Consider the following 12,314-nt stretch of genomic DNA (forward strand, 5'->3'; position numbering starts at 1 on the left):
GGAGAGTGCCTGGGGAAGCGGCGAGGAAGGAGAGGGGAGGAGGAAGAGGAGGAGGAGGAGGAAGAGGAGGAGGGTGAGCGCTCGGGTCGGGCTCCTTAGCGGTGTATTGTGGGATGTGCGGCTACTGGGAGCCGAGCCTCCGCCGCCAGCCGCCTCCCGGGCAGCAGCAGCAGCAGCAGCAGCAGCAGCGGCGGCGGCAGCGGCAGCGGCGGCGGCGGCGGCGGCAGCAGCTCCGGGCCCGGCAGCCGCGGCGGCGGCACCCCCCCCTCCCGGCCCCCCGTCCGGCCGCCCCGGCCTCGGCTCCCGCGGGGGACACCATGTACTGGCTGGCGGCGCAGGGAGGCCGGCGCCCGGCGGGGATGTAAGCGCGGCTCGGGGAGGGAGAGGCCGCGGTCGGCAGCCGGGCGGCCCGAGCCCCCGGCCCCGGCCCCGGCCCCGGCTCCGGCTTCGGCTCCGGCTCGGGCCGAGCGGGCGGGCGGGCGGGCGGCGCCAGGCCTGCCGCGAGCCCAGCGCGCGAGCCGGGCCGAGCGAGCGAGCGAGCGCCACGCCGGGCGGTCAGGCGGCCGGACTGGCACCATGGGCCGGAGCCCGCGTCCTCCGGGCGCCCCGGGCCCCGCCAGCACGCCCCGGGCCCCCCCCCCGGAGCCCCTCACTGCCGCCCCGAGACGGTGGCCGAGCGGGCGGGCGCCTAATTCTCCCGGAAGGGTTATTCTCTCGCTCTATTCTTATTTTGGGGGGAGCCAGCGAGACAGCTCCTTTTGGGGCGCGCTGGTAAGGTGGGAGGGGGTGGGGGCTGGACGATCTGATTCTTTCGCGTGTGTGTAGAAGCGGCCGCCGCCGCGGCGGAGACGACAACAACTTGCTCGTTTTCAGGTTGGGTTAACGGCATGGAGAACAGTCACCCCCCCCCCCACCACCACCAGCAGCCCCCGCCGCAGCCCGGCCCTTCGGGCGAGAGGAGGAACCACCATTGGAGAAGTTACAAGTTGATGATTGACCCGGCTCTGAAAAAGGGGCATCATAAACTGTACCGCTACGATGGGCAGCATTTCAGCCTGGCGGTGAGTAGCCGGCGCGCCTCCCCGCCGCCCCCCCCCACCCCCAGCCGAGTCCGGGGCGGGGGGGAAAGGGTTCGAGCCGCCCAGGGTCCCCCCCTTCCAACCACCGGGCCAACTGTCAGCTGGGTCCCCAGTCCTGGAGTTTGACAAGTGCCTGGAGAAGGGAGTCTGCCCCTGCCCCTGGGGAGTGGGACCAGCCCTCCCATTCCGCCCCGCCCCCCCCCCATGCCTCCCCACAGATGTCCAGCAACCGCCCGGTGGAAATTGTCGAAGATCCCCGGGTCGTTGGGATCTGGACCAAAACCAAGGAGCTGGAGCTGTCGGTGCCCAAATTCAAGGTAGGACCCCTCCCCCCGACCCCACGGTCTTCCTCCCCCCGCCCCCCGCCACTCCCCGAGTTCGAAAATAACGCCACTCCTGACCGAGCCCAGCCAGATTCTGAGTTCCCGCCGTCCACGGCCGGGGAAGTTTTGGCGGGGAGGGGGAGATGTCAGCGAGAGGGGTGACCCCTCTGGGCTACTGTAAACAGAAACACTCAGTGAAACTGTAATCCAGGATCTGATACAGTGTCCTGCCGGCCCAGCTGGGGGCTCCAGGTCCCCACCTGGCTCCTGCCAGCCAGGCGGCTCTACCCCGGGACCCGCCCCCCTTCTCAGCCTTGTGGCTTAAGGGGGACAACTTCCTAGACCCAGGGTTTGCCCCTGACCCCGCAGCAGGGAGAGGAGGCCAGAATGGGGGGTGGGGAAAGAGAAACTGTTTCTTTTTCCCCTTTCCTTTCGAACCCAGAGGACTTCCACGTTCCAAACGATTTAATCCTCCGCTTCCCGGGCCCGCCCGCGTGCATTTTTTTTTCCAAAAAAAAAAAAAATATATATATATATATATTTTTTTACCCTTCATTGTTTCAACGGGCATGCGAGTGGGGAATGTTGTTTCCCTTCGGTTTCAATGTTCTCCAAACTCCCTTCCCCCTCGTCCCTGCCAGATCGATGAGTTCTATGTGGGCCCGGTGCCTCCGAAGCAGGTGACATTTGCCAAGCTGAATGATAACATCCGAGAAAACTTCCTGAGGGACATGTGTAAGAAGTATGGGGAGGTGGAGGAGGTGGAGATTTTGTACAACCCTAAGACCAAGAAGCACTTGGGCATTGCCAAGGTGGTCTTTGCGACGGTCAAGGGAGCCAAGGAGGCTGTTCAGCATCTGCATAGCACTTCAGTCATGGGCAATATCATCCACGTGGAGCTGGACACTAAAGGTGAGTGGAGGCCTGCTTAGGGCAACCTACCGTGGGGGGGGGGCAGGCCCTGTCACTATGACTCCTTTCCCTCCCAGAGCCCCTCTTGTAGTGTTGGGGACCCCCACTTTTGCCCCCTCCTAAGAGTAGAGTCACGTGGAGCTAAATGTGTTGTCTGTTGCTAGGAGACAAGCTATAATTTACCAAATGTGCTGTCCTTGGCTACTGCATGTACCCCTAGGGACCTCCCAGAGGCTTCCCCACCACTGACACCCTTGCGGGCCCTTCTCGGAGCCCTGGTGGCCTGGGTTTAGGCGGTCCCCAGTGTTGCCATCTGGGTTAGGGGAGGAGGCAGGGTTTGTTTATTTGTGAGGGGCTGAGGGAGAGCCGCTAGAATGTCTTTAAATACACAAAGGGTAGGTCCTTCAACTAAAAAGAGGGCCCTCCAAGGATCCAGGGTCCCAAACCCCCCAGTGCTACCCCTTCCCTCTGGAGGTGGAAACCAATCTGGGCCCAGAGTGTGGTTTCATTGATAATGTTCCGATAGAGCTGGGCGGGCTGCTCTGGGTGCTCAAGGGTTGACACTGTGCCTTCCCTCCTCTCTCTTAAAGAGACAGCAGCACCTCCGGTGCATCGGAATCCCGCTCTGTGCTCCCTCTGAGCTGGCTGCTGGGAGAGTGGAGCTGGAGAAACCACCCTTCCTCCCTTAGGTTCTTGGGAGGAGAAGCTGGCTGCTGGATAGAGGGGCTTGCAGGACTCTAGGGCATCCCCCAAAGTTTGCCTGTGGCCTCTCTAGGGAAGTTCCCACCAATATAGAAGGTGCTGGGTGCCCTGAGGAGCAGCCTGCCCTGTGACTGGATAGGCACTGTTGGGTCCAGTGCCTCTTGGGGTCTCCTGGGAGATACTGCCTGGGAGGGCTTTGGTTGGCAGCTTCCAGGAGTTCTGTGAGCATAGGGTTTGGGGGCAACCAGGGCATACCAAACCCAAACCGGAAAATCCAGACCCTTCTTTTTTGCTTTTAATAATGAATACCTACTGACTGGGTCTCTAAGCCCTTGCTGGAGGTTGTGGAGGGACGCTGGAACTGGGTAGGCACAGTTATCCCACAAAGTCTTGCCAAGCCTGTACCTAGTTCTGAGTTTCCTCAGGGCACAAGCCCAGGTTCCTGCCTAAGCCACAGCACCCCTCTCCCGAGCTCTAGTGTCTCAGTCTCTGTCAGGGGCATACAGACCCTTCCAAATCTACATATCCTTTGGGTGGCTGCAGTCTGATGTCTCTCTGAGAATTGAATATGGAGCCCTCTCCCTGTCACATGGCCATTTCATTTCTGAAAAGGGGAAAGAGAAAAAAAAAAAATGGGAGGCCCTGAGACTGCCAACTAACTTCGTATTTCGAATTTCGAGAAAGAGACCAGTAAAGTGTAAAGTGTAGCTCAAGGAATGCGTCTCCTTTGCATATGTAAGCAGCTGCTTCAGAGGGCTCTATAAATATCAATAATCTGGGGCCCCCTGCTCTGTAGAGGCCTCTCTTTGCTGTGGGGGGAGGGTTACCAGACAGGACTCTGTGGGACTGAGTCCCAGGCAGACCTGGGGAGCCTGGGGAGCCTGGTCAGAGGAGGAGGCCTGTGGAGTTCACAGTAATGTGGTGCCAGAGTGTGTTTTACAAACTCTGCTGGTCACCTGGCCCCAGATAGTTAGCAACAAACTGTGGCCTCTGTGTCACTGGGTCTCTTCACTTGCTGTAGGCTCTGGCTGATAGGGAAGACCTGACTCTTTGTTTGGGTGCCATGGCCCAAGGGACAGGAGAAGGCTTTGTGTTGGGGGTGGCATTTCTGTTTTGGGGGAGTCCCAGTCGCACAAAGGATTAAATTCTGAATCTTAAGTTCAGAAAAATCATACAGTTTAGCAGCATTGTTGAACAGATAAGACTTCTCAGTGAGGTGCGAAGAGAGGTGGTTACCCAGTCAGGGTCACACAGCTTCCTAGGCTTGGGGGTCTCAGGCACAAGGGGCCTACAAGGAAGCCAACCTGTGGGGTCTGCCCCAACCTGGAGCCTTCCTCAGCCCTCCCTCCCTTGCCCTTCCCACAGGGGAAACCCGGATGCGGTTCTACGAACTGTTGGTCACGGGCCGATACACACCCCAGACCCTCCCAGTGGGTGAGCTGGATGCTGTCTCTCCAATCGTGAATGAGACCCTGCAGGTGGGTAGATCACCATCAGCACCGCCCCCCTCACACACACACACACACTCACACTCATCACCAGCTTCTGGTGTGCCCCCCTGCCCCCACTTCACCATCTCCAGCGTTGGACTCCAGAGCCCAGGAGGGAAAGGAGCCTGGCCTTGCCCAGGCTGGGATTTCCAGAGACCCACAGCCTACTAGGGCTTACTTTGTGTTGGTGCCGAAACGTTGCTGTGTCTGATGTCCTGTGCACTGCTCTACCCCTGCCCCCAGAAAGCGGAGTATAGGTCCCTCTTTCCAGAGCAAGACTGACTCCTTACTCAACCACCGCCTTCCACCTAGACCGCCCTCACATGGGGAAATTCTCAATCAGCCCTTCCCCAACAACTCAGCTGCCCTGAGGAGCAGCTTTGCCAGAATGAAGCGTCTTTTGCTGACTTGCTGGGTTGTTCGTTAGGCACTTTAACCATGTCATGCTGTTTAACTCCTAAAACACTGGGAGACTGGAGGGAACAGAGCCCTTGGCCACCCCCTCAGTCCCCAAACCATAGTTCTTCCTGCTGGAAGGTCTTTGATTTCTGACAGTCTGAGACAGGAGGGAAATCCCAGTTCAAACCAAGATGTCAGGATCTTCTCTTTTCTCTGCTTTAGGGATTATAAAAAATCCTCACGTTTCCTTGAGGATAACCGGATATTCTAAGATTAGAGAAAAGTTAGGACCATCCAGAAACTCCTCTTCAATCTCCTGCCCCCCCCTTCCTTTTACTGTACTGCAGTTCTAGCGTGACCAGCTTGGCTCTGAGATCCCCCGAGTGAGAAGGGAGAACAGCCCCCTCGCACGGCAGGATTTCCCCCCAGGGATCTCACACACTGCTGCCCCTCTCTTTCTCTCTCCCTAGCTGTCAGATGCTCTGAAGCGCCTCAAGGATGGTAGCCTAGCTGCTGGCTGTGGCTCCGGCTCATGCTCTGTCACCCCCAATAGTGGTGGGACACCCTTCTCCCAGGACACTGCATACTCCAGCTGCCGCCTGGACACACCCAACTCCTACGGACAGGGCACGCCGCTCACACCGCGTCTGGGCACCCCCTTCTCGCAGGACTCCAGCTACTCCAGCCGCCAGCCCACACCCTCCTACCTCTTCAGCCAGGACCCCACAGTGACCTTCAAGGCCCGGCGCCATGAAAGCAAGTTCACAGATGCCTACAACCGCCGCCACGAGCATCATTATGTCCACAACTCCTGTGCGGTCACTGCAGTGGCAGGGGCACCAGCCGCCTTCAGGGGCTCTGTGGACCTCCCGTTTGGGGCAGTCAGCAGCAGTGGGGGCAACGGTGGCCCTCCTTTCAAGGCCCAACCACAAGATTCGGCCACGTTCGCCCACACTCCACCACCTGCCCCAGCGACCCCCACTCCTGGAGTCACATTCAAGTCGACTTTCTCTCCGTATCAGACTCCTGTGCCCCCTTTCCCCCCACCCCCTGAGGAGCCCGCCACCGCAGCCGCCTTTGGGGCCCGCGACAGCGGGGAATTCCGGAGAGCACCTGTGCCCCCACCCCTGCCACCCACTGAGCCCCTGACCAAGGAGAAGCCAGGCACACCGCCTGGCCCACCACCTCCTGATGCCAACAGCATGGAGTTGGGTGGCCGGCCGACCTTTGGCTGGAGTCCTGAGCCCTGCGACAGTCCAGGCACGCCTACGCTGGAGTCATCACCTGCGGGGCTGGAGAAGCCCCATGACAGCTTGGACTCACGCATAGAGATGCTGCTGAAGGAACAGCGCACCAAGCTGCCTTTCCTTCGGGAGCAGGACTCGGATACGGAGCTGCAGATGGAGGGCAGCCCTATCTCCTCCTCCTCCTCCCAGCTCTCCCCACTGGCTCCCTTTGGCACCAACTCCCAGCCAGGCTTTCGAGGCCCCACACCGCCCTCCTCACGCCCCTCCAGCACCGGCCTGGAGGATATCAGCCCCACGCCACTGCCCGACTCAGATGAGGATGATGAGCTTGACCTGGGCTTGGGGCCCCGGCCCCCTCCGGAGCCAGGCCCCCCGGACCCTTCTGGTCTTCTGGGCCAGACAACTGAGGTAGCCTTGGACCTGGCTGGAGACAGGACCCCAACCTCAGAGAAGATGGATGAGGTACCACCATGTCTGTCCACCTCTGTCTTGGATTGGTTTTGTCTATCTTGTGTTTCCCTCTTTCCTCCTCTGAAATATTACCTCCTTAGGACAATTAGCTAAAACACAGAAGCAACAGGGTTAGGGCAGCTAAAATAACAGGTCAAATTCAGAGAATAAAAAGAGAATGCCAAAAGCACCAGGGGCTGTGATTGAGCTGCTGGTTTGGCTCTGAGCAGCCTAGCAGCCATAGAGAGAAAGGAAACATGACCTGGTTCTGTTGCTCTCCGGTTAGGTATGGGAAGTTGAGACATTTCAGTCTCAACTTCAGGATCAGTTCTGACTTGAGCTTCTTGGGTAGGAGTTTACCGAGACCCCAGATAGTATGGACTGTGGTAATGGTTCTGGATCCCCTCCTCTGTTGGGTGGCTTGGGGGTGATCAGGGCTGATCCTGACACTCAGGCTTATTTGGGGAGAGGGATTCGCCAGAGCATTCTTAGGCTAGGCCAGGTGGGAGCTCTGGAGTACTGTCTCCTAGAACCTAGTGCCCTCTGAAGAGATGGGAGGCCAGGGTGGGCAGGGAGGGCGCTGAAATCCCCCTTAGCCCTCTCCCTCTGCCCCAGGAGTGAAGGAGTTAAGGGTTAGCCCAGGGGGAGGGCCACAGCCAGAAACAGGCAAAATTGACCATTCTCCACCGCTCCTCACCCATAGATCCTCATCTGGGGTCTTATTACCCAAATCTCCAGCCTCCAGGTTGGGGTGGGGGCTGCTGTGTGCTGCAGTCCCTTGGAGGGAAGGATTAGGTCATCTTCCCTTGGTTCTGCTCCTCCCCATTTCTGGTCCAGGCACCTGTCCTGGCCCTCCCAAAGACCTGGGTTGGAACCTGTGCGCCCAGCGGGCATGAGCAGCCAGGGACTTAGACAGAGCTCTGTGCCCCTGTGGGCGGCGGGAAGGAGGGTTCCCCCCCCTTCCCAGGCCCTTTGATTAGGCATGTTTGGCTGCCTCAGGGGGGAACAGAGAGGAACGTGGCCTGCCCAGGAGGGGACTGTAGGTGGCCGGTGCTCCAGAGGGCCTCCAGACGGTTCTAGGGAAGTGGTTTCTGGTGCCAAGGGGTCTGAGCAGGAGGAGCTGACAGGTGTGCAGAGGTGGGGGGCTGATAGCCCTGCCATCTTCCCTCTGTTACCCGCGGTGAGGGGATGTTTACCAGTGCTGCCTGGCTGGTCCAGGACTGGGAAGCCCAGAGTAGCCGGAGGGACGGGGCTCTCCCATCTTGTCACTGTAGGGAAGGGGAGCCCGAGGCCCCAGGACATTAGCCCTGGGAAGACCACAGTACTGATAACGTCCAGGCTGGCCCTCGGGAGCCCCCTGCTGGCAGCCTGGAGAGCAGCACCCGGGCTCCCCCAGACTGAACGGGAGGCTGTCCCACCCAGCTCAGGCTGAAGACTCCAGAGAGAGAGCAGGGAGCACCGCTGAGGGACATTCCCTTTCTTCACAGAGGCTGGTGGTTAAAAGTTCAGGCTCCAGTCCTTGAGCCTGGAGACCCAGCTCTGTCACTTACTGGTTATGTGACCTTGGGTAAGGCACTTTCCCTCTCTGAGACTTAGTTTCATCGTCTGTGAAATGGGACGGTGGAAGTACCTCCCGCACACTGTCTTCGGCTTCAGCGAGGTGCCGCAAGGGAAGCTCCAGGCACGGCGGCGCGCGCTGGTGCTGAGCACTTCAGCGCTCGGCTAGTTCCCGCTGGTTCTCACCCCCACCCCCAGGCGCCGGAGGGGCGGAGGGAGGGGCAGGGCCGAGGGCTGGAGCGCAGGATCCGGGTCTCCTTGCGATTGGCTGGCGGCGGTGCCGGCTTAACCCTCCGTGTGCTGCGCTCGCCTAGCTGGGCGCTGTCCGGGACTGATCTCCCGGGCTCTGGCCCTGAGAATCATGCTGAGCCTGCCAGTCTCTCCTCCAGCAAGTGCTTGCGGACCCGGGGGCGGCGGGGGGGGGGGGGGGTGTATGTGTAGGGGGGGGTCTAGCAAAATACAGAGCTTCCCACCACCTCTGAAAATTTTGTATTCCCCCCCGGGGGCCCCCCCCCCCCCATTTCCCTTTGTGGACTCGCTCTCCTGAAGATCTGACCTCTAACCTTACAGCCTCTACAGACGCCTCCCCCTCAGCCTTCAAATGCACTCCCTGTCTCTTCCAGCCTACAAAGGCTCTGTCTCCTTAGCCAAGTTCATCTAGGGCAGGTCCTGAGCCTAGTCACCTCTTGTCCAGACACTGGAGCCTGGGGGCGATCCAACTCTCCTCTCCCCCACCCCTGCTTGGCCTTTTCACTCCACCTCTGCCATGTACACCCAAGTGCCCCCTTCCAGTTCCAGGCCTGTGTGTTGAACTCCCCAAAGCCCTGTGTCCTGGTGTAAAGGGGCCGTGCCCATTTCAGAGCTGGGGTCCTCCTCGGCTCCTCCCCTGTTCACCTGGTAGCCCTGAATCCAGGGGATCCATCCTGAGCTTGAGTCCCAGCCTTCTTTCTGACTGGCTGTGCCTCCTGGGCCAGTGGCTTTGGGCCTGTTTCCTCACTTGTCAGAGGGGTTGGAGTAGACCCCCACCTTGCTAGGTAGAGTGCAGACGAGAAATGAAACACAGCACTCAGCCCCACACTGGCTCACACTAAGTGTGCAGTCTGAAGACTAGATGCGAAGAGTAACTAAGGAAAATAAGGACATACCTCCTGTTTATACGGCCTTAAAACTGCTAAACCTTGTTGCTCAAACGTCACCTTGGCCACCTGGCCCTCTCCGCCTCAGTGAGGATGGCAGGCTGACTGGGAGCGCAGGCTGGAGAGCCACTTACTGGTTTGAATCCTGGTCCCATCTCTTATTGGCTCTGTGGCCCTGGGCAAGTTACCTAAGCTTTCTGTGTTCCAGTTTCCTCGGTAAAAATGGAGATAGCAGATCTACCTTGTAGAGTTGTTCTGGGGACTAACTGAGTTAATACATCTGTGAAGTCCTTAGAGAGATGGCCAGACATCGGAAGCACCGTAGCACTTTAGTATCACCTTCTCTGAGTGCAAATGGAAATAGAGTCTCTCAACTGACAGAACCTGCTTCCCTCTTCACGTCGTCTCCCTCCCCAGCTTCCTTTTTCTCCGTGGTGGGCTGCGTATTTCACATCTTCATTCTGCTTATCCTTTGCCTCTTCCTTCTTGAAGCTTAGCTCCACGAGAGCAAGGATTTTGTCTGTCTTGTTCACCGCTGTGTCCCCAGCACCTAGAACAGTGCCTGGCCCACAGCAGGTGCCAAGCAAGTGTTTGTTGAATGAATGAATGAGTCCTCATAAACTGTGAGGCAGGTACTGGGATGCCCATTATGCAAACGGGGAAACTGGGGCTTAGCAAGGTTAAGTGACTCGCCAAGGTCACATGGTCCAGAAGGGAGGGGACCAGGATCTGAACCACAGAATCCATGCTGCTTCGGAGTCTTGCGGAAGGCTTCTGTGACTTTCTGGTGTTTGGAAGGGTGCTACGAGCCAACTTGGCCTCCCAGGCTGAACCTCACCACTCTCTCCTGGCTCTCCCTGCAGGGCCAGCAGTCCTCGGGCGAGGACATGGAGATCTCGGATGATGAGATGCCCTCAGCCCCCATCACCAGCGCCGACTGCCCCAAACCCATGGTGGTGACCCCAGGGGCGGCAGCCGTGGCGGCCCCCTCTGTGCTGGCTCCGACCCTGCCGCTGCCCCCGCCCCCCGGCTTCCCACCACTGCCCCCACCCCCGCCCCCGCCCCCGCCGCAGCCAGGCTTCCCCATGCCCCCACCTCTGCCGCCGCCCCCGCCCCCACCACCCCCGGCCCACCCAGCTGTGACAGTGCCCCCACCACCCCTGCCAGCGCCACCACCTGGTGTCCCACCCCCACCCATCCTGCCACCGCTGCCACCCTTCCCTCCGGGGCTGTTTCCCGTGATGCAGGTGGATATGAGCCACGTGCTGGGTGGCCAGTGGGGCGGCATGCCCATGTCCTTCCAGATGCAAACGCAGATGCTGAGCCGTCTGATGACCGGCCAGGGCGCTTGCCCCTACCCACCCTTCATGGCCGCTGCGGCGGCGGCGGCCTCAGCTGGGCTGCAGTTTGTCAACCTGCCGCCCTACCGGGGCCCGTTCTCCCTGAGCAACAGCGGACCAGGCCGCGGGCAGCCCTGGCCACCCCTCCCCAAGTTTGACCCGTCGGTGCCGCCACCCGGCTACGTGCCACGCCAGGAGGACCCACACAAGGCCACTGTTGATGGTGTCCTGCTGGTGGTGCTCAAAGAGCTCAAGGCCATCATGAAGCGCGACCTGAACCGCAAGATGGTCGAGGTGGTGGCCTTCCGGGCCTTCGACGAGTGGTGGGACAAGAAGGAGCGGATGGCCAAGGTAGGCAGCGGGTGCGGGGTGCCCCAGGGAGGCCGGCCGGCCCCCCATCCCCTCCTCTCTTGAGGCGTGTTCTTGGAAACGGCGCTCCCCGTAACCCCAAGTAGGACAGTGTGAGTGTGACTTCGTGAAGCTCGTGTAGCGACACGGATGTGCACTTGCCGCGTGGGGCCTGCTCTGCAGGTGGGGACGTTGAGGTTCAGTGAGGCCGAGTGGGGCGCTGCCGGCGTCTGGAGCCGTGGGCTCAGAGCGCAGCCAGTTTTGCGGGAAGGAAGTGTCAGTTACGGTGTGGCTGTCACGTTTGAGGGGAGGCGGGCTGCTAAGAGAGGGCCGCCCCGTGGCCGTGGGGACAGTCTCGTCCTCTCCGGCGCCCCAGGCCTCCCTGACCCCAGTGAAGTCGGGCGAGCACAAGGACGAAGACCGGCCGAAGCCCAAGGACCGCATCGCCTCGTGCCTGCTGGAGTCGTGGGGCAAGGCTGAGGGCCTGGGCTACGAGGGCCTCGGCCTGGGCATCGGGCTGCGCGGCGCCATCCGCCTGCCCTCCTTCAAGGTCAAGAGGAAGGAGCCGCCAGACACGGCCTCTTCTGGTGACCAGAAGCGCCTGCGACCTTCAGCCTCCGTGGATGAGGAAGATGAAGGTACGTGCGCCTCTCGCCCGGCGCTGGGGTCGCCGCCGATGTCTCCCCGGCCCGGCTCGGACACCCCTCTCTCCCCTCAGAGTCGGAGCGCGAGCGGGACCGGGACATGGCGGACGCCCCGTGCGAGCTCGCCAAGCGGGACCCCAAGGGCGTGGGCGTGCGGCGACGGCCGGCCAGGCCGCTGGAGCTGGACAGTGGCGGGGAGGAGGACGAGAAGGAGTCGCTGTCCGTGTCGTCCTCGTCGTCGGCCTCCTCGTCCTCGGGCTCCTCCACGACCTCGCCCTCGTCCTCGGCCTCCGACAAGGAGGAGCGGGAAAGCACTGAGGAGGAGGAGGAGGAGGGAGGGGAGGAGGAGGAGGAGGAGGAAGAGGAGGAGGAGGAAGAAGAGGGGGAGGAAGGCCCCAGGAGCCAGGTCTCCTCCTCCTCGACCTCATCCACGTCAGATAAGGTACATCCAGGTTGGGGAGGCCCGGGGTGCTGTGCCAGCCGAAGGGCACCCTTGGCTGACCCTCGCCTCCCACCCGTCCCCCCCAGGATGACGACGAGGACAGTGATGAGCAGGAGTCTGAGAATGAGGACGAGGACCTAGCCCTGTCGGAGGCGAGCGAGAAGGCGCAGGACTCGGACGGAGGTGAGCGGGGCCGGCGGGGGGGGGGGGGGGGGGGGGCCCCCGGGGGGGGGGGGGGGGGGGGG

The 12,314-nt window shown here is 60.8% G+C and overlaps 1 protein-coding gene across 3 annotated transcripts in view; it reads left to right on the forward strand.

The window, feature by feature from the left end:
* The first annotated feature begins 15 nt into the window (after window positions 1–15).
* Window positions 16–12,314, forward strand: part of SETD1B (SET domain containing 1B, histone lysine methyltransferase) — a 24,168-nt gene continuing 11,869 nt past the window's right edge. The window contains exons 1-10 of one of the 3 annotated variants that reach the window (XM_073881187.1): window positions 16–73; window positions 874–1,061; window positions 1,298–1,396; window positions 2,044–2,314; window positions 4,382–4,494; window positions 5,376–6,614; window positions 10,159–10,986; window positions 11,360–11,621; window positions 11,702–12,069; window positions 12,156–12,252. In XM_073881187.1, the coding sequence (XP_073737288.1) occupies window positions 888–1,061; window positions 1,298–1,396; window positions 2,044–2,314; window positions 4,382–4,494; window positions 5,376–6,614; window positions 10,159–10,986; window positions 11,360–11,621; window positions 11,702–12,069; window positions 12,156–12,252 (3,451 nt within the window). In that variant the 5' untranslated portion in view covers window positions 16–73; window positions 874–887. Of the gene's footprint in view, window positions 74–133; window positions 362–656; window positions 772–873; window positions 1,062–1,297; window positions 1,397–2,043; window positions 2,315–4,381; window positions 4,495–5,375; window positions 6,615–10,158; window positions 10,987–11,359; window positions 11,622–11,701; window positions 12,070–12,155; window positions 12,253–12,314 lie in introns of those variants that run through there. The other 2 variants (XM_025889852.2, XM_073881186.1) reach the window with 2 other exon arrangements.

Source organism: Callorhinus ursinus, unplaced genomic scaffold (genome assembly GCF_003265705.2).
Source record: "Callorhinus ursinus isolate GAN/ISIS: 27379988/994484 unplaced genomic scaffold, GSC_fseal_2.0 scaffold41, whole genome shotgun sequence".
NCBI classification, from domain to species: domain Eukaryota; kingdom Metazoa; phylum Chordata; class Mammalia; order Carnivora; family Otariidae; genus Callorhinus; species Callorhinus ursinus.